Genomic DNA, 25,051 nt, shown 5'->3' with positions numbered 1-25,051 from the left:
TGCTCTTGTCCCTGAGCTAGATACTCAGGAAAACGGACCCAGGTCTGTGGACAGTCAGGAAAGTTGCCCTCCTGCTTTGCCTGCTGGAGACTGGGAGGGTAGCGGCAAAGGCTGCTGACAGGAAGCAGATAATTCATTCAGGAGCTTACCTCTCTGACCAGCACTGACAGACCTGGCACCTAGCCCAACTGTCTGATCTTTCTCCCAGGGCACAGGCATCTGGAAATTTGTGGCCGCAGCCAGGTTCAGTGGTTGGCCCCTGGCGCCCCCTAGTGGCAAGAAAGTTTCTCCGTGGCCGCAAGGAAGCAGGTATCCACCGGGCTGGGCAGCAGTGATCCATCTAACCTTACCTCCTACTTCTGCTGGTCGCCTAAGTAGCATTTTTATGCTGTCCTCAAGAACTCGTCGTGAAGTTAGTGGGGGAAAATTGGAAAGAGGATTTGGATCTGGACACTGAAGTTTTGTTGCTAGCTCCCCAGTTACCTTTGAAAAGCACATTGGGCTCTTCATGTGTGATATGGGGATACCAACCCCTGTCCTTACCTCCTAGAATCTCTGTGGGAATCCTAGTGGATGCAATGGATGACAGATTCTTGTCAACTCAAAAACTCTACTATACAGTAAAGTATTGTGTTCCATCACTGAGCCAAATCCCCAGCCCTGGTGGGGAAGACAGGAGGGGAAGTGCTTTCATGCTGAGACAGCCTGGCAGGTGTTCCAAATGTATTTTGTGACCAGGTAATACCTTCAATATGATTCCTAAAATCAATATAGTACCAAAAGAGATATAATGAAAAGTCTTGTTCCAGTCCTGCCCCAACATACCATATTCCTGAGCCCCACACCAGCACCCTGCTGAAGGAAGCCCCTTTTTATTGATTGGTTTATTATGTATCCTTCTAGAATTTTCTTATCCAATGTTGTACTTCCCATCACTTTTTTAATATATTTTATTTATTTTTATGTGGTTCGGAGGATCGAACCCAGTGCCTCACATGTGCTAGGCCAAAACCCTAGCACCCCTTCCCCCCTTTCCTATATAAGTTAGTATAATACCCATACTGCCTTGGACCTTGAAATGAAGTGCATTTCATCTTCAAAATGCTACTAATTTAACAGCCACAATATCCATTGTTTTCTCCCAGTGCTGGGGATTGAACCCAGGACCTCCTACATGTTGTTGAGCATGCGTTCTACCACTGAACTACACCCCAGCCCTCACAAAATCCACTTCTATGTTCTATCTATTTTATTGGTAAAAGTGGAGCACAGGTCAAGGCTTCGAAAGTTTTTTGATTAGATACACGAAAAGGCCTGAAATGGTGAGGGAAAGTGCAGCCAGGCACTTGGGCTCAGGAGACTCTCCAGCAGCTCTCTGGAGAGCGTTGCCTAGTAACAAACACGTTGGGATGCAGGGAGGTGGGTGTGTATGTGTTCCCGAATAGTGTACAGAGTAGAGAGCCATGGAAAAAATTGTTCAATCTTTTAACTACCTTCTCATGTTTGCTTATTATAACCAACAAATGATCTAAAATAAAATAAGTCATGAGATCAGATGAAAAAAAAAAATCAGGTGAGAAGTCAACCTCAATTCCATGTCCCAAAGGAACTATCAGTAAAAGATGGATGCAGAAGTTTTTATCCCTGCATACAGGAGATTAAAATGGATACTCTCCTGTAATATATAATACACAATGGATAAGGAAATGTTTTTCTGGGGCTCTGAGAGGAAGTCCACCATGAAAGAGGGATGAGGGCTGCTCTGGGCCTGCCTGTCTAGGAGTCCAGAGAGGAAGAGGAATCAGAGAATTGGGAACAGAGAGGGTGGGCAGGGAGGGAACAGGTGGCCAGTCAGTGTTGGGCAAGTGCTACCTGTTATTAGGAACCGAAATCCTAGCATTTCTTTTTTAAAAAAATATTTATTTTTTAGGTGTAGATGGACACAACACAATGCTTTTATTTTTATGTGGTGCTGAGAATCGATCCCGGGTCCCGCCTGTGCTAGGGGAGCGCTCTACCACTGAGCCACAATCCCAGCCCAGAAATCCTAGCATTTCTACTCACTGCCTCTTGTTCTTTAATTTGTCAAGGAAAACACAACTAGTCAAGTACTGGCTAGAACATGGCCTGGTTTTACTCATGGATAAGACAGGATACAATCAGTTTTGGTGGTGGGCATTGGTCCCTCATGGCCAGAGACTTCTTCCCAGCAGCCATCCAGGGCCACTGGCCTGCACTCATCCCTCTATGCCACAGGAGGACCCTGCTCCCTCATCCCAGGGAACTGATACAGCAGTGGGGTTGGCCATGTGTCATACAATACATATACTTAACCAAAGAAATATACACAATAAGGCTTGAACACGAATTGTGTTCCCACACAAGGTAACAAGTCCAGCTACAACTGTGAACACTCTGTCTTGGTAAGGAAATGTTCCAGGCCCAGACCCATTCTCATGGGGCCAAGATGGGGTGAAAAGACAAAAACACTTCCTTACTCTCTTGGCCCTCTGCATGCTGCCTTCACTCATTCCCATGGGTGCCACATCTCCTGTGTGTCCACATCTGTTTTTGGTTCTTGTGCAACTTTTAGCAGGGACAGTCTTATCAACTGGGCCACACCCTGGCACCACAGGGCACTTGCCACAGAGGGGCATTCAGCACATACTTAGCAGAAAGACTGTGCTAGGTCCCAATGCCAGCTCTTGTAGGAGATATCCAGGGGGTTCCTGGTGGCTCCGGTTTCTAGTGGGACTGAGATAAGCTCTAGAACCTCTGTCCAGGCCTAACAAATTGTGGGCTCCCTTGACTACCTCAGAGAGTTGCCACCCTGACTAGGGTCAGCTATGTGAGGTGTGCAGCTGGGAGGGGAAGTCCTGGGTAGACCAAAAATGGTCCTCTCTCATCTCTCTCTGAAAAGGACCAGGGCACCAGACACCTTCAGTCAAATTTGGCCCTGACCATACCAGGTGGAAGCTTGGACGCTTCCACTCCCCACTATGTGCCAAGACATAAGCTTGCTGTTAGTAGGTCCTCAGTAAATCTATGTTGGTGGATTTAGGCCAAGGAAGTGGGTGATCTTGCAGGGACTGAAGGAAAGGAAGATGAAGGGGACAAATTTCTGTCATCCTGGATAGTTTACCAGCAGGCCAGATGCAGAGGACAGAATTTGGTATCAGATGTGGACCTCAGTTGAATCATAAAGTAATTGTCCTTTTTTTTAAATTAATTAATGTATTTTAATTAGGTCCTTTGTAATTGGCTTCTTTCACCCATCCTTTCTTGAGTTTCTATATGTAGCACATATCAAATGACATTTCATTGTACAGATTTTTTTTTTTTTTTTGATACTGGGGATTGAACCTAGAACCACATCCCCAGACCTTTTTATTGAGACGCTAAGTTGCTGAGACTCACCTCAAACTTGCCCCTCAGCCTCTTGAGTTGCTGGAATTATAGGTATGTGCCACCATGCCTGGATTTCTTTTTTCTACCTTTTAGCATTTTTTTTCCCTCACTGCTGGGATCAAACCTAGGGCCTCATGCTTGCTAAGAAAGTTTTCTACCATTGAATGATACCTCCAACCCCTTTTGGCTATTATTAATAAAGCTGCCATGAATATTCATGTGCAAGTTTCTTTAAAGACATGTTTTTATTTCTATTGGTTATATACCTCGGAGTGGAATTGATGGGTTCTATGGTAGCTCTGTTTAATCGCCAAGGAATTGTCAGACAGCTTTCCAAAGTGGCCGCATCATTTCACAACCCTAATAGCAATACACAAGAATTCTAATTACTCCACATCCTTTCCAACACGTTATTGTCATTTCCTATTTTCTTTTTGGCCACACTATGGACTAAACCCAGGGCCTCACACGTGCTAGGTAAGTGTTCTGCCACTGAGCTGCATTCCTAGTCGTTTTTATTTTGAGACAGGCTCTCAGAGTTGCCCAGGCTGGACTCAAATTTCCCATTCTCCTGTCTCCGCCTCCTGAGCAATTCTAAGCTGAAAAAGGAAGATTGTTCCTAGGAGCCCTTCAGGGCTCAGTATGTGAGCCACAGACAACAGGCTGTTAGCTACAGGCTCAGTATGGTTGTGTAGATGGTGTAACTAGCCCCAGCTTCTGGGAGACTGGAGAGTCAGTGGCTAAGAACAAAAGACCCATTGTTGACCTGCACAACTAGGAGTAAGGAGCTTCTCCCCTGTAGGCCTCAGCATCTCCTACCAAATGAAGAAAAGCAGTCCCTGTCTCAGATGACAGTGGCAGGGATCACAGGCTTAGCATGGCTCCTGACCCACAACTTCCACAGCTTTCTCCTTTGTGTCTAGGACTGTTGCCCACACATCACCTGGTCCACTGGTTCTTCTCTACCATTAACTTTGCCCATCCTAGAACACAACATCTTGTCCCTGACCCTGGGAACAGGGCTGGAGTAATCATACTCGGATCCTTATTACTTCTCATCTGCAACTCTTGCTCTTGGACAGTACAGGCAGGATCTAGTAATGGCCTCACATTCTCTAGAACAAAATAAGACTAAGCAAAAGAAAAACAGGATAATATAAAATAAGCATTATTAAAGCACTTAGAACTGAATAACACTTTCTAAATGGCACATCTAAGAAGCTATAGTTAAATATAAGTATCATCTAAAACTATACATTTCTTTTTTAAAATTCTTTTTGTGATGCTGGGGATGGAACCCAGGGCCTCACCATTACCGGTCAAATGCTCTACCACTGAACTACACCCTAGCCCCTAATACCACACACTTCTGATTAACTGTAATAATTTTAAATTCCTCATTTCCTTTCCATGTATCAATTCAGATGGGCCTTTCATGTTTTTTTTTTTTTTCTCGCTTCTTTGTCTTGATATCAAACTCCAGAAGGACACCAACTGAAGTCCTCCCCAGACCTTTCCCCTCAGCTAAGCACTGACTCAGGGATCAGCCATTCTATGAGCAGAGGTGTACAGGGATGTGTCTGGCTTCCAGCATTGGCCACCACCCCTCAGAGCATTTTCCCCCATGGCACAGGAGAGGCAACTAGTGCAGCTTAGTCTGAATAGATCTAAGGAGTTTATCAGAGGGACCTGAAACCACCTGAGCTGGCCCCTCCCTGCAGCTGGAGGAGGAAATAGGGGTCAAGATCCGTCGGGTAAGCTCTGGGATCACAGAGATGAAGGCAGATGATGCCTTAGTCCTTCTTGCCTCCCAGGGCCGGGCTTCTTGTCAGGAGCTTTCCTGGGCTGGAGGGGGTCTGTGTGGACACTGTGGAAGACTCCAGCTTCACTCTGTCTAGGAGGGTCTTCTTAACGGCAGCCGGAGAGATCTTTTCTTTGTCAGCCATGGACTGCAGCTCTCTGCAGACAAAATCCCAAAAGGGTTGAAAGAAGGCAATAAATCTTAGAGCAAGAGCTTTATGAAATCTTCCCTATCCATAGAGTCTCAGACCCAAAATTTGATAAACCAAATATTAGAACCCTAAACCAAATGCTCCCCTCAGCCTCTTAACTAAGTAGGGGTTTGTCTTATTTACCTCATTTGATCCAAGCTAAACATAGCACTCCAGTGGTATCTATGACCATATGGGGAGGGAGAAAGTGTGAAAAATTACAGGGCTTAAGAATCACAGATGGGGCTGTGGTTGTGGCTCAGTAGTAGAGCACCTGCCCAGCGTGTGTAAGGCACTGAGTTCGATTCTCAGCACCACATATAAATAAATGAATGAAATAAAGGTCCATCAACATCTTAAAAAAAAATTAAAATAAAAAAGAGTCAGAAATGACTGGAGACTATCATGCTAAAGGAAATAAGCCAATTCCAAAAAAACCAAAGGCTGAATATTCTCTCTGATATGGGGATGCTCACACACAATAAGGGGTAAGTGAGGGAAGAATAGAAGTTCATTGGATTAGACAAAGGGCAAAGAAGGGAAGGGAGATGGAAATAGGAAAGACAGTAGAATGAATCAAAAGTATTCATATATGAATACATAACGAGTAAAACCCCAAGTCATGCACAACCACATGCACAACCACAAGAACAGGGAGTTATATTCCATGTATGTATAATATGTCAAAATACATTCTACTGTCATGTATAACTAAAAAGAACTAGACATTTTTTAAAAAGTCAGAGATGAAGCTGAATACTGCCCCCATCACTTATTAGCTGTTTGATCTTAAACTTTCCCATCTATAAATCAAAGTTAATCCCAGTTATCAAACTGTGGTAAGAATTAAGTGAAGTGAGGCCTGCAGACACTTGGCTAAGTCTAATAAGTCATGGTCTAATAAGTGCATTCTGGCACTGCTGATGAGACCTAAGACAGAAGGACTGCAAGATGCAGTCCAGCCCAGCCCAGCCCTGTCCAGGGTAGGCTGGGAGTGGAGCGCCTGGGGCAGAGGACAGCAAGACATACCCACCGTGTTCGGATACAGGAAGCCTCAACTGCATTGATAAGCAGAGAGCGGAAGCCCCCACTCTCTAGGAAGTGCAGGGCATGGATGGTAGCCCCGCCAGGGGAGCACACATTGTCCTTGAGCTGGCCTGGATGGTCCTCTGAATCCAGTAGCATCTTGGCAGCGCCCTACAGCATGAAGGAGCATGAGGGTAGAAAACTGCTGGTGTACGGTGGGACAGACCTCCCCACACCCACTATTCATGGCCAATCCCTATGCCAACTTCCAAACCAGGCCATCCCCAGCTCAGTGACCCATAAGAACCTCCGTTGCATACCCTGGTCCCAAATGTGCAGGGAAAAAGACACTGACCAGTAAGGCCTGGGCTCCTAATCGAACTGCGAGTCGCCGTGGCACACCCATCTTCACCCCACCATCCGCCAATGCATCCAGGGCCATGAACGCCTGTGGAGATACTCACTGAGCCCTGGGCAGCAGACACAAGGCCCTCCCCAGGGTCTATTTTTTGTGATGATTGGAACTAGCTCCAGTGGTCAGCTTTCTTCATCAGTCAGCCATGCCCAAGATGTAGGCACTGTCCCCCAGCCTGAGACTGCCTGCCAGCCCATTTAGCTGCCTAGGTTCCCTGAAGGTCGACTGAACAGATAGGGCCTCACATAGGCAGGTCCACTGCCGCTAAGGCCCGTGATGGCATCGATCAGGTCCTCTTCCACCTCAGTGCAGAAGCCCACACTGCTCATGAGCTGCTCCAGGAGCTGCCCATCCTCCACCAGGGCGTGGGTGCCAGTGGCATATACTGTGGCACCCTCCCGCACCACCACAGGTGTGTTGGTCATGCAGCGAATCACTTTGGGGGCCTCCTGGAACGCCATCAGCTTCTGCAACAAGACAGAGGGCCATAATTCCCACCAGCACCCACCCTTCGGTTGCCATTCCCAGGCCACCCTTTCCTCACACAAAGGGCATCAGGAGTGAGATGGGTACCTTTTCCACAGAGCTGATGGTGACACCGGCTGCACAGGAGACCACAATATGCCTGGCTTGTACACTGGCCCCAATCTCATCCAGGACAAAGGGGATGATGTGTGGCTTCACAGCCAGGAACAGGACATCACTGTGCCTAACGGTCTCCTTGTTGCTGCGGGTTATGTTCACGCCCATTTTCTGTAAGAGGAGACAGCAAAGCTAACAGTGCTGGGGAGCCTGGCTAAATCCAAGCCCCCCAAGGAGAAGCTGAAACCCTGCTAAGCCCACTCTGCCAGCTGCAGCCCTGAATTCCTTGCCCTCTCCTCTCAGAATTCTACCCCAATTGACATAAAATTTTCCATTCTGCCACTAGACAAGTAAGCACAGGGGTTGGACATGCAAAGTTTCACCAAGGTAGCCAGGAAATGGCTATCCCTTCAACCTCACCAATCTTCTGACATCCAAGGCACCCCTTTGCCAGGTGAGAATGCTCCATGGTGAAAAGTGTCACAGGCAAACGGGAAAAGTGAAATCTAGTCCCAGGGGTTGGGAGCAGAGCTGGGTCAGGTCCTATTCCAACCCCAGCCACTTTGCACAGATTCACCAGATTGCACAGCCTCTACCTGGTGGTTCAGCTGTGGCTAGAAGACATTCATCACACAGACACTGCCTAGACACTGTAGGCCACCTGTCTCCTCAGACATCCATTACCATGCTGCCCAGGTCTTGGAAGAAGACAGGCTACTAAGCTTTGTGAGAGAGAAACTACTAATTCCCCAGGTTCTTTGCTAACATGTTCATTCATGTCTTAGGAAAGCAGCAAAGTGACTACTATAAATGAGGAAGGAGAGATTCACAGTCATTGCTTACTTTAAGATCACAGGACTAATTGATAAAGAAAAATAAGTCTTTATTGGGCACCTACTATATGTATATATATGCACCCATGTATAATTACCTCAGTTAATCCTCTAACACCTGCCTCTAGCACACAGGGTCTGGATTTGACCCCAAGTCTCCCAGCCTAGGGGCTCCCACTGAAACTGGGACAAAAGGACAGTCAGTGTAGATAATGAATGAATGAATTGGAAGATGGAGCTGATTCAAAAGGAAATAAAATGCTAATACCCCCTTCTCCAACCAGCTGCCAAAGTCACCTGCCTACAGGGGATTGTTCTTCCCAGCAAGGAGTAGTTAATGGATATCTCTTGGGCAGCTTCTTTCCAGATCCTTGGTCACTGCACTTTTTGGTCTCACGGGCAAGATAAGAGGAGGAGGGGGCATGAGCAGAAAGGAAACCTAAAATGTATAAAATTGGCAGGACACCCCCATTCCTAGGGGGCACCAGCTTTAGAACCCCTCCTCTCTGGAGGAGTCTCTCTCTCTCTCTTCTACCCCTCAAATAAAACTTTTCTCCTGCCTCGGTGCTTCTCGGTTGTTTAATCTTCAACCCTGGGGAAACGGGACCGATCCTGATTTTCAAGACTAGTTTCACCAGTACCGTAAGCTGCTCCACAGAAGATGGAAGGATTGAGATGTTCCTGGGAACCCAAAGACCAGCGCAGAGGCTCAGGGGCAGCCTGACTCAGTTCATCTCAGGTTATTCTTTTCCTGAGTCTCCACCCTCCTCCCCACAGCCCTCCATCCCACTTACCCTGAGCACAGACACCGTAGGCAAGTCCATTTCTGGGGAGCTGGCTATTATCTTGTGAGCCGACAGGATGCCTGCGGAAGACAAGACTTTTCAACGGACTCATTGTCCACCCGGTGGCCATGCTTCTCCTGGGATCAGATGACAACGCACAGCTGCTCTCTCAGTGCCAGTCTCCGACACAACTTAATCCCTTACGCGGATGGATATAAGATGACTCGCCGCTTAAAAACAGTCTCTTCCACCCACCATACGCAAATTCCCGCATTCATTCATTCATGCTGGTGGGGTAAAGGGCGGTTCCCAGCCCAGTCCTCCCGGGAATGAATCCGCCTCCCGCCTCCCGCCTCCACGCGCTCACCTGCGGCGGTAAAGCCCCGCGCCAGGGCACAGGTCAGCTGGCCAGCGCCGATAAAACCCACGCTCATGGTGGCTGGCTCCCGAGTCCCAGCGGCCGCCGCACAAACCCAGTAAGACCCAGGTGACGCTGCTGACGGAAGGACAGGAGTAAGAAGCCGGATCCTGAGAGTTCCCGACAGTTTCTGGAAGCGGATAGCCGCCGGGGCTGGCTTCTAGGCGGGACCCCGCGGGCCCCCTCACTCACACCGGAGGCGCTGGCAGAGGCCTTGCTGCAGGCCACGTGGCCCGGGAGGCCAATCCGCGGCGGGGAGCTCCGGGAGATCAATCCGCGGCCAGGATCGCAGGGAGAGCCAGTCCGCGGTCGTTCTGGGCCGTGTGCCCGCCCCCACCGGCGCTTTCCAACCTCTGGTGCAGCTCCGGGGCTGGTCCTGTGCGCATCCGGCGCGGCGACGTGAACTCGGAGTCTCCCGTTCCCGCGTGATGTGGGACTCAGAACCCAGACCTCGCGGAGGCCTGGCCATTGTTGTTTCTGGCGCTGGCCGTCAGCCATCTCTCATGACCAAGAGGGATCCTCCAGATTGCCGATTTTATATGAATGAGGCCCTCCTGTCGGGGCTTAGACCGGATGGTGCAAACCTGGGGGGCCCAGACCGAGCGCATCAGTGCCACCCGGGATTAGTAGGATCCGCTCTTCGAAACCCCTATTTTCTGCTGGCTCCCTCCCAGCCCAAGTTGTGTGGCAGCGGGGCAGCTGCGGTTTATTCGCTTGTACTTGCGTGGTTCGCGTGAATTTCTTTTCTTGACTAGATCGCAAGCGGGACCAGTTCCTTTGTTGAGGAAATGATTGGCTCCCAGACTCCCCTTCTGCAATTGGGTGCCCCTCTCTCGTGGTCGCCCCTTGCGGGTTGTTTTTTGTTTGTTTGTTTTGTTTTGTTTTTTAACCCCTTTCCCCTGTGGCACCAGGGATTGAACCTAGGAGCGATTAACCACTGAGCCACACCCCCAAGAATCCTGTTTAAAGTCAGGAGCAAATACAAATTTTTTTTTTTAAATTAGAAAAGCAATGCGTGCGTATTAATCAAAATTTCAAAAAATAAACCAGCCGAGGGAGCCCACACCTGTAATCCTAGCGACTGGGTAGGCTGAGGCAGAAAGATCCCAAGTTTGAGACCAGCTATAGCAATTTAGTGACATTCTTAGGCAGCTTAGTAAGGATAAAAAAAAAAAGAAAGAAAGAAAGAAGGAAAGAAAAAGGTCTATGGATGTAGTTCAGTGGTAAAGAACCCCTGGGTTGAGTTGAGTCTCCAGCATCTCCCGCCAAAAAGAATGCTGCAAATGATGGAGGTTTTTTTTTTTTTAATATCATAAAAGAGTAATATTTATACAAGTGAGAAGAGAGAGAATACCTGCAGGGCAAGAGGGGACTGAGAGGAGTTGCTGGACATCACTCCTTTTTATGACTGAACAATATTCTATTATGTATATGTACCACATTTTATCCATTCAGGAAGAGGGGTGAAATGGGAGGACTATAAACATCTAAGAAGGAAGACCCCGTGTTGGTGATCTCCAATGCTGCCTTGTTCCCAGCCAGGTCAGACAACACAAGAGAGGGAGCAATGAAAGCACTTGTTCCCCAAGTTTGAAAGTGGAAACTGCTGACCAGAAACTGATTATTGTGCTGGGGATGTAGCTCAGTGGTAGAGCCCATGCTTAGCATGCAAGAGGCCCTGGGTTCAATTCCCCAGCACCTAAAAGAAAAGAAACTGGTTATTTTAAGTACTTGGAGTTCTATTATTTTTTCACATAAGTTTTTTTTGTTTTGTTTTGTTTTTGCAGTACTAAGGATTGAACCCAGGGGTGCTCTATTACTGAGCTATATCCCCAGTCCTTTATTTTTTAAAATTTTGATAACAGGGTCTTTCTAAGGCCCAGGTTGGCCTTGAACTTAAGATCCTCCTGCCTCAGCTTCCCAAATCGCTGGGATTATAGGAATGTGCCACCATACCCAGCTTCATCTCCAAATTTCACATGTACACAGCCTTTCTTTTTTCTTTCTTTCTTTCTTTCTTTCTTTCTTTCTTTCTTTCTTTCTTTCTTTCTTTCTTTCTTTCTTTCTTTTTCTTTCTCTTTTCTTTTCTCCTTCCTTCCTTCCTTCCTTCCTTCCTTCCTTTCTTCTCCCTATCCCTTTCTCTCTTTTTCTTTCTTCCTCCTTCTCCCTCATTTTCTTTGTTTCTCCTTCTCTCTCTTTCTGATGCTGGGAACCAAACCCAGAAGCTCCCACATGTTAGGTAGGCAGACACTCTATCACTGAGCTACACCCCCAGCCTATATATTCACAACTTTGTTGTTTATTTTCATGAAAGGTAGTCCCATTCCATGAGACTTAAGGAAGAGGCTTGCTGGCACTAAAGGCCTATTTCCTTGGTGTTATAGCCTCTTCTATGGCTCCCAGAGAGATTATGTCTGATGTCTGTTAAAGTTCTTTTGGGAATGAAATGATAGAGAGATGAGATGAGAGGAGAGGCTTGTGGTCCCAACCAGTCACTTGGGACCCATTCTCAAGAAGGGCCCTAACCTGAAACTGCCATGGACATATTCTCTCCCTTTCTAAAACCTATCTTCTTGGGTGCCTGCTCTACTGAACAAGACAGATGTATCTGCCAGGCAGCCAGGATATTTCTATTCTCCCAACTAGTAATCAAGCAGGTTCAACCATCCTGCTCTTCCTTTCCTCCCTCCCCTCAGTCCTGGGTTCTCTCCCTCCAGCTGTCACAGACAAAGTGGGTAGTGTTCCATTTCTGTCTTTATTTGTCCTGGTTATTCACTCTCAGGGCCTCCCTTTTGGCTTATCTCTAAAAACAGCCAGCCCATCTCTTCTAAGAACTGAGATGATCCAGGCAATGGGGGTGAACCTGAGCTGTCCCCAGCTACACAGATGGCAAATCCCTTGGCACCCAGGTCCTTCCTGACCTAAGAACCTCTCTAGGAGGTTTTGCATACATTTTTGCACTTTTTTTTTTTTCAGTACTGGGGATTGAACCCAGAAGTGCTTTACCACTGAGCTACATCTCTAGCTCTTTATATTTTTTATTTTTTGAGACAGAGCCTCATTAAGTTGCTGAGACTGGCCTTGAACTTGGGATCCTCCTGCATTAGTCTTCCGTCTCTGGGATTACTGGCATGCACCTGGCTTTCATTTATTTTTGATTACACAAACAATTCATGTTTAAATATGGGAAAATTAGAAATTAGAACAAAGGAGAAAATGAACATTTGTCTTATTGTTTTTGTATTTTGGGTTTTTTTGGTTTGTTTTGTTTTTGTAATGCTGGGAATGGAACCCTGAGGCTCACACATTCTAGACAATTGCTCTGCCACTGAGCTACTTCCCCAGCCCACAAACATCATCTTTAATCCCACCAATAAAGGAGAACCATTAATGATGCTTTGGGAGAATAACTCTCTAACTGCTTTTTCCTATGCAGTCTGGCACATCTTTAACTTGGTTTTACTTTTTGTTAGAACAACTCAACAAAATAAAATTCCATTTTACTGTTGGACATCATTGTTTCACACATGTATCAAACATATAAATAAGTAAACAGAAACATCATAGACAAAAAATAAAGGAATAAAATAAACCTTTTGATATTTTTTAACCATCTCATATAAATCATCTACTAATAGCAATCACACATAAAAAGTTACTGGAATGCTTGGAATATTTTTTATTGTTTTTTTTTCTTTTTCTTTCCCTCTCCTTTGAGATTATAATGAACATAGTCACACAACAAGTAAAGTCATAAGTAAGACAGAGAATGCCCCAATGACTGGTTGGGTCATTCAAGATCATTAAAAGTAGGTGACTCCTACAATATGTACAAAAATTTAAAGCATAAGTTTAAAAAATACAAAGAAGAAACAAAAAAAAAGAGGAAAAAAAATGCAAAGCAAGCCAGATATGGTGATGCATGCCTGTAATTATGGTGATTTGGGAGGCTGAGGCAGGAGGATCACAAAGCCAACGCTGGCGATTTAGAAGCACCCTCAAAAACTTAGCAAAACTGTCTCAAAATTAAAAATAAAAAGAATTTGGGATATAGCTCAGTGATAAAGCACTCCTATGTTGAATGCCTAGTACAAATTTTTTTTTTTAAAGGTTTGGATGTAGCTCAGAGGCAGAATGCTTCTGGGTTCAAACCTCACTACTGAAAAAAAAATACAAAGAAAATTTCCTTTCTAAGGTATTTTGAAGAAAAAAAAAGCAGGTACGTGGAACTTCTGTTTTTTTTTTTTTTTTTTTTTTTTTTTTGTAATCCTTCCCTGTTGCAAATTCATGTTGTGGTTTTGGTTGGGTAATAGACAGCAGGTGCCATCTGTGGATGATTCTGCCCTCTGGGCAAGAGGGCCTCTCTACTTGAAGGTGACTGTGTTTAGAGTCTGAGATGGGAGATGGAAGGTGAATAGGTCACAGGTGGCCATTTTTAAGTGTTGCTGTCTAGTCATCCTCATTCATCTGCTTCCTGGATCCACATTGCCATCGTCATCATCCTGTACTGTTTGTTCTTAGCAGCCTCAGCCTTCTCATCTTCATCTCCATCATCTTCTCCACCACGGCCCTCTTCTTTCTCCTCCTCCTCCCCACTTTCCTCCTCTTAATATTCTACCTGATTGTCACCTCCTGCTCCCCATTTTCCTCATTAGCGTTCAAATTAGCTGGGGCATCTCTTCCAATCTCCACCTCCTCCACAGGCTTCCTTCTTCTTTAAGTTCTTAGAGGCAATTTTCTTTATCTTTTTTTTTTTTTTTTTCCTTTTTGGTACTGAGGATTAATCCCAGAGGCACTTTACCATTGAGCTACAATCCCTGTCCTTTTCTCTTTTCATTTTGAGACAGGTTCTCACTGAGTTACCAGGATGGCCTGAACTTTTGATCCTCCTGCCTGAGCCTCCCCTTTAGCTAGGATTATAGGCCTGCACCTTGTTCCTGACTATGTCCCACTTCTAATGGGATCCATCTCACTTTTGTGTTCTTTTCCTATTGTGGCTGTAATAATACACCACATATTTAGCCTCTAAAACAAAACAATTTACTCTCACAGTTTGTAGGTTAGAAGTCTTGGTAGGTTCAGCTGGTGTCTCTGTTGCAGGTTCCACAAAGTCAAATAAAAATGTCAGCTGACTTGGACTCTTACCTGGAGGCTCTGGGAAAATTTTTGCCTCCAGACTCATTCAGGTGCTGGCAAAATTTAGCTCCATGCGGTTGTAGGACTCAAGGTCTTTTTTCCTTGCTTGCTATCAGCCCAGAGCCCTCAGTCCTCCTAGAGGCCACTCATATTCCCAAGATCATGGTCCCTTTCGTGTTCAATCCAACAATGGTAGCCCGAGTCCTTCTCATATTTCAAATCTCTTTGACCTCTCCCTTCTATCTCATCTCTCCTGCTTCTAGCCAGAGAACGTTTTCTGCTTTTGAAGGGTTCATGTGATTAGATTCAGTGCACCTGGATAATCCATGATAATCTCCCTATCTTAATATTTGTGATCTTGATTACATCTGCAAAGTCCCTTTTGCCATGTAACGTAACATATTCACCAGTTCTAAGGATTAGGGTATGGATGTCTTTAGAGAGAAGCTTCTATCTACCACATTGTCTCCCTGAGCTAATGAGCACATCTTTATTTACATTGAAATGAAGCCATCTCCTGTATTTTTAAAATGAATTATTTTGGTACTGGGAATTAAACCCTGGGGTACTCTACCACTGAGCTACAACCCCAATCTTTTTAATTTTTTTTTTTTTTGATACAGGGTCTTGCTAAGTTGCTGAGGGTCTTGCTAATTTGCCGAGGCTGGTCTCAAACTTGTGATCCTCCTGCCTCGTTCAAGCTGGCATGAGCAGACTCATCCTTAACACTGATTATATGTTACTGGCTAGGAGACCATAGACTGTTTTTTTTTTAAGTGAGAGAGGAGAGAGAGGAGAGAGAGAGAGAGAATTTTTTTTTAATATTTATTATTTTTTAGTTTTCGGTGGACACAACATCTTTGTTGGTATGTGGTGCTGAGGATCGAACCCGGGCCACACGCATGCCAGGCGAGCACGCTACCGCTTGAACCACATCCCCAGCCCAGAGACCATAGACTTTTTGAGCCACAGATACATCATTGAGTAGCTGGTAGAATTCTTTACAAGATAACCGTATCCCTCTTACAGACAAAGCAACCATATGCCATATGGTACTTACAACGGCCACATATAAAGGCTTCATTCTGATATCTTATGGAGATGATCTATCATTTATCATTGATAAATCAGAGCCAACTGTTCTTCCCCTACTTTCTATAATACTCTTGCCATGTCCTCAAATCCTGGCTTTCCTAGGAAAATTATTTTTTTCTTCTACTATTCAATTGATATTTATTAGCTTTGGGGGTAAGAAATAGTCCATGAACTTTAAGTATAAGTTTCTCCATAGTTAGGCATAAGAAAACCCCAGTGAATGAGAAAGGTAAATTTAGGGGAAATGCCAGATATGACAGCTTCCAAATGATATTTGAATCCAATGTCTGTGTCATCAGTAAAGCTGACTTATTGGGAACTGGAGTGGAAATGAGTATATAACCCATTCTATGGAGTAGAAATTCAACAGATTTGCATTGCTTTGGCCTCAGTTTCTATATCTGAAAAGGGGAATAAGAATACTTAATTCAAAGAATAGCTGCAAAAACTTAAGTGATATAATATATGTGACATATCCTGGATCCCTGGTTCTTCATGAATGCTCAATAAATATAAGCTTGCTTACTATACCCCACTGGACCCCATAATCATCTTTGCAGAGTTTAAAGTGCTTTACAAAAAGAAGGAATAGGGCTGGGGTTGTGGCTCAGTGGCAGAGCACTTGCCTTGCACTTGTGAGGCACTGGGTTTGATCCTCAGCACCAGAGAAAAATAAATAACAAAATAAAAATATTGTGTCCATATATAACTAGGAAGAATTTTTTTTTTAAAAAGAAGAAATATATGATTGTTCACAATACTATTTTTGAAATGAGATTTGTGTGGGAAAATATAAAAATCATAAATGAAAGCCTAAACTAACTTTAGTTATTATAGTCTTCAATGCCCCTAGAAGTTGAAAGAATCCTTGGCCACCCCCTTTCTTTAATGATTGAGAGCAATCATTACATTGCTCTCCTTCCCTCATATTCACTTCCTTCTCTCTTTTTTCTTTTTTATAGCTAAATCTTTTTTTTAAATTTTTTGTTCATATCATACATTTGAATCAGATGGGATATAATTTCTCATTTTTCTGAGTAGGCAGAATCATATTGGTCATGCAGTCACATAAATACACATAGTAATAATAATATCTATTTCATTTGACTATCCTTACTATCTCCCCAACCCCTCCCCTCCCCTCCCATCACTTCTCTCTACCTAATCTAAGGTAATGCTATTCTTTTTTTCTCACCTATTCATACATGTGTTTTGTATAACGATGAGGGTCTCCTTCCACTTCCTTCTCTCTTAAAGAAAGAGTAGAGTACTAGAAATTAAATATAGACACATAGAGTGAAACATCACTTTCATTTTATTTCTTCATATTATCTACATTTAATTGGTTTTGCTAAATATAAGAACAGCAATATGTAAATACATGTTGTCTCTAGTGATAAGTTCTCTAAAACAGTGGGGGATCACCTAAATACATACAGGCAATGTCTGTGGAGTAGAAGATAGTGTGAGGGACTGTCAGATCCCTGGGGCAAAGAAGTCTGAGAGCTGAAGCCCACTCCTCCTTTTTAAGAGGACTCAGGAACTCAAAGTCTTCTGCATTTGCTGGAGGTCCCAGCTTGTAGCCCCATCAGAGTCAAAAACCAGGGGTCCTAATTCCCTGTCTACAGCCCCCTGCCTGAAACCCTTCATCCTCCCTCCTCCATCACCCTCTCAGGGAAACAGGGACCTAGGTACCTTTACAAAAATAGGTCAGTATTTAGGGGAAAGGGAGTTGTTTTTCAGCTATCTCCTTGTGCAGGAGAAACAGGGATTTTTAAATTGTTCTAATTCATCAGGTAATAGAGTAAATCAGTTCTATTTCCCCAGCTCTCGTTATAGGGTTTATTCCCTACTCAGTTGAGAATTTGCCAGGGAATAGAAACTTTGAGCTGACAATCTGTTCATTGCTCAGCCACATCCTCTACTAAGTAGGCCAGGGTCTCCTACTGGAATACAGTATCTGGAACTGCATTATTTATTCATGTAAGTGCTTAGGATGGGTGATAGACAAGGGCAGGACTGGAAGAACACAGGGCAAAGGTAACATGGAAGCACTAAACTGGGACAAGGGTAAATTGCTAAGTGTAAAATTAAGACCTACATTAAGACCTGCTTCTGCAGAGGCCTCAAGTGGCTACACTGCTATACTCAAGTGCCTATGGCTGGAGGCCCGTTGATACAGGAGCCCCATCTGAGACACAGCTGCACTCCTGCACCCTCATGTTGGGCAGGCTGACCACCTGGAGCCTGGTCCTGCCTCCTTCTCTGATGTTCACAATCACGGGCAGTGAGGTTGTTTCTGAGGCGATGCACTGTCTTGGTCCGAGAAATGGCCACTTGTTGGCCAGGCGCTCTGGGAGCTGCAGACAGCTGCCTGCACACTCATAGACCAAGAAGCCAGGGGGCTCCACGACCCAGTTGTCAGCCCACTTCGTCTTCTCAAGGTCCAAGTATGCCTGCCTGCGGCAGCAGCGGGTACCCTCAGTCACTGGTGCCTCAGGGTCACAATTGCCTTGAGCTCTGTGGGGGCAAGGAGAGATAGGTCAGAGGTCAGCCGAAGGGCCGAGATAAGGAGGTCCAGTGGGCAGCTTAGTGGAGAATCTGAAAGGAGATTTATAATCCATCTTTTATTACATTAAAAAAAACTTGGTACTTGTAATAGAAGACAAATGAATAAACATTCAGAATATAAAGTGACCTACTATTTATTAATAGTCTCCTAATATGCTAGACATTGACCTAGGTATGCCATGTGCATTATCAGGTAATACCTACATTTCATCCAGATGAAACTTGGAGAGGGTTTCCCTATTACACTTGAGAACAATGAAGCCCAAAGATGTTCAGTGGAGGACAAGCCAGAGGACATGAAGCCAGTGGAAGGCAGAACTAGATGGAACTTCAATTGTCTGATTCCAAAGGGCTTGGTCTTAACTACTATATAGTCATCCTCAATATAGAGTATCCATGAGGGATTAATTCCAGGACCCCCTTGGCTACCCAAATCTGCACTGCTCAAGTCCCTTGTATAAAATATGGTAGAATTTGTATACTATGCATATCTTCCCATATACTTAAGATCATGTCTGGATTACTTATCATACTTAATACAATGTAGATGCTTTGTACATAGTTGTTACACTGCATTGTCTGGGGAATAATGACAAGAAAAAAAGGCTCTTTATGTTCAGTAAGATGAGGATTTTTCCCCTAAATATTTTTGATCTGTGATTGGTTGAATCCACAGATGTGAAAGCCATGGATCCAGAAAGCTGACTATACTATGCTGCCCTTGTCTGCTCCAAATAGCTAAACTGTCCCATGAGAAAAAGAATTCAGCCTTGCTAACAGCTAGAGTTAATATTTTTCAAAGACTTAATCATGATGGCAAAAGTGAAAATAGATGATTATAATAATGTGTATGATTCAATGGCATTATTTTTCAACAAAATGGCCCATGCCTGTTATCCCAGCCACTGAGGAGGTTGAGGGTGGAGAATCACAAATTTGAGACCTCAGAGACTTAGAGAGACCCTCAGCAACTTAGCAATACTCTGTCTTAAATATAAATTAAAAAGACTGGGAGTGGGGCTGGGGTTGTGGCTGAGTGGTAAAGCTCTTGACAGCATGTGTGAGGCACTGGATTCGATTCTCAGCACCACATATAAATAAGTAAATAAAACAAAGGTCCATCAACAACTAATAAAAATATTGGGGGAAAAAAAAGACTGGAGTGTAGCTCAGTCGTAAACCTCCCCTGAGTTCAATCCCCAGAATGAATGAATAAGTAAGTAAATAAACGTTTGAATAATACAATTTCTATCGTTAGAAACTCCAACATACAGGAATCGGTCTTATCCTGGGTAGTCTGCACAGCCGCCCCCTAGCCAGTCCCTGAGACGGTAGGCCCGGACCACGCCATCTGCTGTGTCCCTGGCCTCCCAGCCGCAGCATACCCATAGTCCTTAAGGTCCAGCGTGTGCAACTCCAGCTGAGGCTCCCTCTTCTCAGCGCCCTGTGCCCCCTGCCCGGAGAAGCGGACCAACTTGTGGGCGTCCGAGGCCCCGGGGCCCAGATGCTCCCTCAGCACGGACACCTTCAGCATCAGGGGCTGCCGGGGCCGTCTCAGCTGCTGCCAGAAGTTCACAGCCTCGGTCACATCAAAGGTCTTCCAGCCGCCCTTGTGGATGGACACCAGCCTGAAACGGAGAATCGCGTGAGGGGTGGGATCCGGGGAGGAAACTACCCCGCCCCGCCTCCATCCCTTGGCCCCGCCTCCATCCCTTGGCCCTGCCCCACCTCCATCCCTTGGCCCCGCCCCGCATCCATCCCTTGGCCCCGCCCCGCCTCCATCCCTTGGCCCCGCCCCGCATCCATCCCTTGGCCCCGCCCCGCATCCATCCCTTGGTCCCGCCCCTTTTGCTCCCCTTTCTCGCGCTCAACCAAACACCCTCCTCCCCACTCCATCCCCTACTCCATTCCCTAGCACACAGCAGCCAGGATCCACACCTGGAGTCTATGAGGGAGGTGCGGTTAGGGCCATTGTCGCGGACACGCAGCCACTCAATGGTGATCCGGGCCCGGTGGCCGCGCGTGGACGGCCTCTCTTGCTTGCGGAGCGTGGCCCTGGGGACAGGCTCCTGGAAGATCCGCAGTACAGCCTGCACCAGTTCGCTGTTGGGTGGCAGTCGTCCCTCCATGCCAAACACCAGCAGCTGCGTGGAGGCCTCGGACACCAAGAACTTGCCCACCATCTCTGGTGACAAGAGCAGGGTCAGCATAGCCTCTCAGTACACCAGGGGAGTTCTGAAGGTGGCAAGGCCATTGAACAGGCTGCCAGGCCATGAGAGACCAGCGCCTGTTCTGTGTTTCTGGGGCAAACCCAGCTACCTAAAAATCTCCCTTGAGTCTGGGACTCCTTTAATAACGATTTCCACCAGCAGGAAGAGGCCTCTCTGGGACTCTTGGCTAACTCCAACATATGGAAAATCAAATATCAGCACCTGCAGTGTCCGGCATTGGATGTAGTTTGGGCCCTTAGCAGATGGTTCCAGCTCTGAGGCAATAGGCTGCACTAAGATGGAGGTGCAGCTGCATCTCTGACAGCTGGACACTCTGCTGTCACACTTCAATATTCCCAGCTACCCACAGCCACTCACTCACTTCAGTGTTCACCATGCTGGGAGGGAGACCGATGAGACACAGTCGTCCACTGTTCCAGGTAGCAAATGGTTGAAAGAGGTTTTTAAGGAAATTTGTTCCAGATCACCCTCAGATCAGGGTGGCAATGTGGAAACAGAGAAGTCTTGCCTGTAACCTAGTTCCCTAGGGGAACCTGGTTCTAGCCACACCCACCCAAGCCCAGTAGCTCTCTACCTCCTCCTCTTCTCTGGGGCCTGGGCTTTTGCCAGCAGGTCCAGCCTGGCACACCTCCTCCTGCCCCTGAGAGATCTATCAATGCACAGCCAAAGCCCAGGGGCCCAGATCCACCCACCCTCACAGGCCATGGTCCCTCCTCACTGCCCCTTAACCATGGGCACCACATGGTCTCTCCACAGGGCCTCACAAAGCAGGGGCCTCTTGACACTACCAGAATGGTTAAGGGCAGTCTGTCTGTCCCTCCCCACTAAGGATCAAGATGCAGAAGGTGGAGGGCTCACCTCGGAAGCTCGGGCTGAATCTCTTCTCACGGGAGCGGTCCCCATGGCTACGCTGCATCAGGGATACATACTGGGCCTGCACTTCAGGAGGCATGGTCAGCTCCTCCACATCGGCCCTGTCCATGGTGGGTGCCTCGCTGAGCTGCAGCTGCTGCAGCAGGCTGTCCAGGACCTGTTCCTCAGTCAGGGCCTCCCCAGGGCCCACTAGTGACATCACCCAGAGTGCCAGGCAGAGCCACGGGGACCACATGGTACAGTTCAGGACGGTAGATGTGTCCCCAAGAAGGCTGTTGGAGGATCTTGGGCCTGGCTGGGTCTGCTGAGAACTAGGGCTGGCCAGCTTTATAGCCAGCCCTGGGTGAAGAGGGAGGGGCATAGGTCACACCCCTTGGACCTCCTGGGAGTTCAGCAGCCAGACAGGCTCTTGAGTCCCAGGGAGCAGGCTATCCAAAAAGGCACAAAAGACTGTCTGGATGCCTGGGGTTTCTACCTATACTGCCTTGACAGCTCCCAATATTGAATTTCCCTGAACATATCCCAATCTTGTTTTATGAAAAAGCAAGATTGTTTTGTGAACAAGTGAGTCCTATTAGCCAGCTTTTAAATCTCTTCCTGGAAGACATTATGGGTCTAGATTTGTCCCAGAAGGAGGGAGGGAAAGTGTTCTGCAGTCCTGCTGGTCCTGGCCTCTTTCATGATGCCCCTTGAGTCAAAGGAATCTCCCTCTATCCTTTAGCTCTTGCAATCCCCTCCTGCTCCACGCCATGTGTCTCTCAAGGTTCTGTCACATTCCTTGCCTTCCCCCATAACAGAGGAAAGTAGATGCTGTCAGGACAGAACTCAGGCAGCTGACTCAGGAAAGGAAATTCTTTTTTTTTTTTTAAAGAGAGAGAGAGAGAGAGAGAGAGAGAGAGAGAGAGAGAGAGAGAGAGAGAGAGGAGAGAAAGAATTTTAATATTTATTTTTTAGTTTTCGGCGGACACAATATCTTTGTTTGTATGTGGTGCTGAGGATCGAACCCGGGCCGCACACATGCCAGGCGAGTGCGCCACCGCCCGAGCCACATCCCCAGCCCCAGGAAAGGCAATTCTTGCTGTTGTCTTCCCAATCAGACAATCACAGAGCGAGTTTCCACCTTCAGATAGCAGAATCTTTCTGGGGAGGGGTCTGCCCACTGAGCCGGCTCACATCATCAGCGCTCTGCCTGAGTCCTCGTCATTTCCAGACATGGGAGGAAGGACAGAAAGCAGAAAGCCACAACACAGAGGCATGTCCTGTCCAAAGCCATAGGTACTGGGGGCATATTGAAGTGGGAGCCCTCAGTGCCTTCTCTGACACATTTTAGACTAGCTGGGTTTGAATATGGGATCTACTGCTTGTTCCATGTTAAACCTGCTAGTGAGTTATTTAACTTCCCAGTGCCTCAGTTTCCTCATCTGAAGGCAGGAGATGATGATAATAACAGGATCTACTTCATAGAGTTAGTATAAGGATTAAATAAATGAATATGAATAAGGTGTTTAGCCCAGTGCCTTGTTCTAGTATCACTCTAGAAGGGTGTGCTTTTGTTATTTGTCTAGAAATCTGCATTCTTAAGGTTATGGCCTTTCTAAAACTATCATCAACAAGAATATGAAAAGTTTCTTGAATGCTCACCATGTGTCAGGCATGTATTCAAGAGACACATCTTCCAGATGCAATATTGAAGCACTGCAGGGTGAACTGATGTTCAGTTGTTGGAAAGCTCAGACAAAAATGCAGGCATCTGTCTCCAGAGGCCACTCCTGGCTCAGGGGATTTGAGGACATGCAGGAGGAAGCCCTTCCTGAAAATCCACAACCTTGATTCCTGTGTTCTGTCATGTGGGAGGTGAGCGATGATAGTGGAGGGGGACAAGGACTGTGGTCTGAGGGCCAAAGGACCGGTTGGGTAGGGATCACCTCCGCCACCTTCCCAGGTGGGATAGCTCCGTGACACCTCTGTGTAGATGCTGCGTCATTGACAAACCCCTCGTGTCACACAGCCCAGGAGGAGAGAACTTTCTAATCCTCAAGGGCAGAATTTCTTTTGGGTGAGAGCCTAGGGATACCATGCACAAATTGACACTATATACATGTGTATATATATACACACACACACACACACACACACACACACACATACACACACACACACACACACACACACACACACACACATATATATACTTAGGCATTTGCATATACACAAGCATTTTTAAATATGCATAAATGAATGGATATATAGAGTGGGATTTTAGTAGTATGTGGGATGGGCTTAGAATTAGAAGGGGAAATTAAAATAACACTGATAAGGGCCGGGGATATGGTTCAGTTGCTAGAGTACAAGGCCCTGGATTCAATCCCCAGCACCACAAAAATGAATAAATAATAAATAAATAGCACTGAGAGACTAGGGGTGAAGTCAGACGTAAAGCATATGCTTAACATGTTTGAAACCCTGGCTTCTATCCCTGCAAAATAAATAAATAAATAATAAAAATCCCATTTAATAGTTTGAACATCCTCTGAAAAATAAGTTGTGTCCGGTCCAAACCACCCTCCCACTCTCTTGGTGACAAGCATAGCCTTCTTCAAAAGAAATGCTGTTGCCTTTCTTTACAAGTGATTATCAGAGAAAGGACTTAAGTGATGCAAACATTTGGGCCTTAAGTCGGACCAAAAGGTGCAGAAGTGTCACATTTACAGGCGACTCAGGACCTGTGGTCCTCAGTCCTAGAAGCTCTTCTGGGTTGGTTTCCGTAAATATGCGATAGTCCGCCACCCTTGCTGCTGGGTGAGAGGAAGCTCTGTGGCTTATCACAGGCCAGGAAGGTGCCAAGGATATAACACCCAGGCTGCCCTTGCATGCCACAACCCCCTCCCCAAGCCTCCAACATCTAGAGCTATTGGGAACTCCCTGGGGCCAGAGGCTTACAACAAGACCTTGTGGACCCTGTTGTGGTTCAGCAACAACATGCTGTTCCAGGGCCGAAGTAGGCCAGGACCCTGGTGCTGCTGCTTACAGACGTGCACAAGAGCCATCTACCATCTAGGAGACACATCAGGGCAAAAACCTGGGAGTACCTGGAAACTGACATGCTAAATAGAAACCTCATTTTCCAGAGAAGACAGTAAAGTGGAAGGACCCTTCCTGCCTCCTCCAGATGTCTTCTTGGTGTTTCTGGATTGGCCTTCAGGACAGAGCCAAACCTAGAACTGAGCCCTCAGTGGGGACTAGAACTATCCAATCAATACCTAGCCTCTCCAAGGACCTAGGATGGGGCCAGGCATGTGAGGTCAGGTGCTGAGGGTGGTTCTGGGAGCCTGCACAGGTGGTACATAGTTGGGAAACAGCCCTCTGCCCAATTGGGGGGAGCATCCTTTGAGCAAGGAGCCTGGGAACATATAGAACCAATGAAGAGCTTATCCAGCCAACTACCTTACTCTCCTGGGCTTTGAGTTGAAATGGACTATTGGGCTTAGATCTGAAATGGAGTATCAAAGCCATTCTGCTGCCCCAAGGTTTTGAGCTAAGAAAACCGAGGTTCGGAGAGGTGACAGCTTCCCCAAAGCTCACACAGTTAATGATCAACACCTGAACAAAGCCAGTTCTTCCAATTCCCAGGCCATAGTGCTTTCTACAACTTCAAATTCTTTCCAATGTCCATCCTGCCCTGTCCCT

The 25,051-nt window shown here is 46.3% G+C and overlaps 2 protein-coding genes across 3 annotated transcripts; both read right to left on the bottom strand.

The window, feature by feature from the left end:
• Positions 1-3,304: 3,304 nt before the first annotated feature.
• On the bottom strand, positions 3,305-9,683 carry Pycr2 (pyrroline-5-carboxylate reductase 2). Its single transcript, XM_026405736.2, has 7 exons — positions 9,408-9,683; positions 9,050-9,120; positions 7,414-7,593; positions 7,086-7,307; positions 6,781-6,873; positions 6,433-6,596; positions 3,305-5,367 (listed from the first exon to the last, which is right to left on the bottom strand). Exons 1-7 carry the CDS (start codon positions 9,472-9,474, stop codon positions 5,202-5,204), a joined length of 963 nt encoding a protein of 320 aa, XP_026261521.1. The 5' UTR covers positions 9,475-9,683; the 3' UTR covers positions 3,305-5,201.
• An 8,162-nt stretch (positions 9,684-17,845) lies between these two features.
• LOC113194626 (left-right determination factor 2-like) lies at positions 17,846-21,599 on the bottom strand. Of its 2 annotated transcripts, XM_026405778.2 has the most exons (5): positions 21,350-21,599; positions 20,406-20,445; positions 20,199-20,303; positions 19,646-19,888; positions 17,846-18,209 (listed from the first exon to the last, which is right to left on the bottom strand). In XM_026405778.2, the coding sequence occupies exons 1-5, from the start codon at positions 21,597-21,599 to the stop codon at positions 17,846-17,848; spliced, it is 1,002 nt and encodes a 333-aa protein (XP_026261563.1). The 2 variants fall into 2 exon arrangements, with proteins under 2 accessions (XP_026261563.1, XP_026261562.1); XM_026405777.2 differs by having other exon boundaries at positions 20,199-20,445.
• Between the last annotated feature and the right edge of the window lie 3,452 nt (positions 21,600-25,051).

Source organism: Urocitellus parryii, chromosome 9 (assembly GCF_045843805.1).
Source record: "Urocitellus parryii isolate mUroPar1 chromosome 9, mUroPar1.hap1, whole genome shotgun sequence".
NCBI classification, from domain to species: domain Eukaryota; kingdom Metazoa; phylum Chordata; class Mammalia; order Rodentia; family Sciuridae; genus Urocitellus; species Urocitellus parryii.
The sequence above is the reverse complement of the archived record's forward strand: the minus strand, read 5'-3'. Positions and strand labels throughout refer to the sequence as shown.

Bases quoted from the DNA above. Each gene is read 5' to 3' on its own strand.
- LOC113194626 (XM_026405777.2), bottom strand. From the start codon at position 21,599: ATGTGGTCCCCGTGGCTCTGCCTGGCACTCTGGGTGATGTCACTAGTG. The intron at 20,446-21,349 runs GTGAGCCCTCCA...TCTTGTCACCAG, and splicing joins ATTCAGCCCGAGCTTCCGAG to AGATGGTGGGCAAGTTCTTG. The intron at 19,889-20,198 runs GTGTGGATCCTG...TCTCCGTTTCAG, and splicing joins ACCTCCCTCATAGACTCCAG to GCTGGTGTCCATCCACAAGG.
- Pycr2 (XM_026405736.2), bottom strand. From the start codon at position 9,474: ATGAGCGTGGGTTTTATCGGCGCTGGCCAGCTGACCTGTGCCCTGGCG. The intron at 7,308-7,413 runs GTACCCATCTCA...GTCTTGTTGCAG, and splicing joins CCATCAGCTCTGTGGAAAAG to AAGCTGATGGCGTTCCAGGA. The intron at 6,874-7,085 runs GTGAGGCCCTAT...GTATCTCCACAG, and splicing joins GCGGCAGTGGACCTGCCTAT to GCGTTCATGGCCCTGGATGC.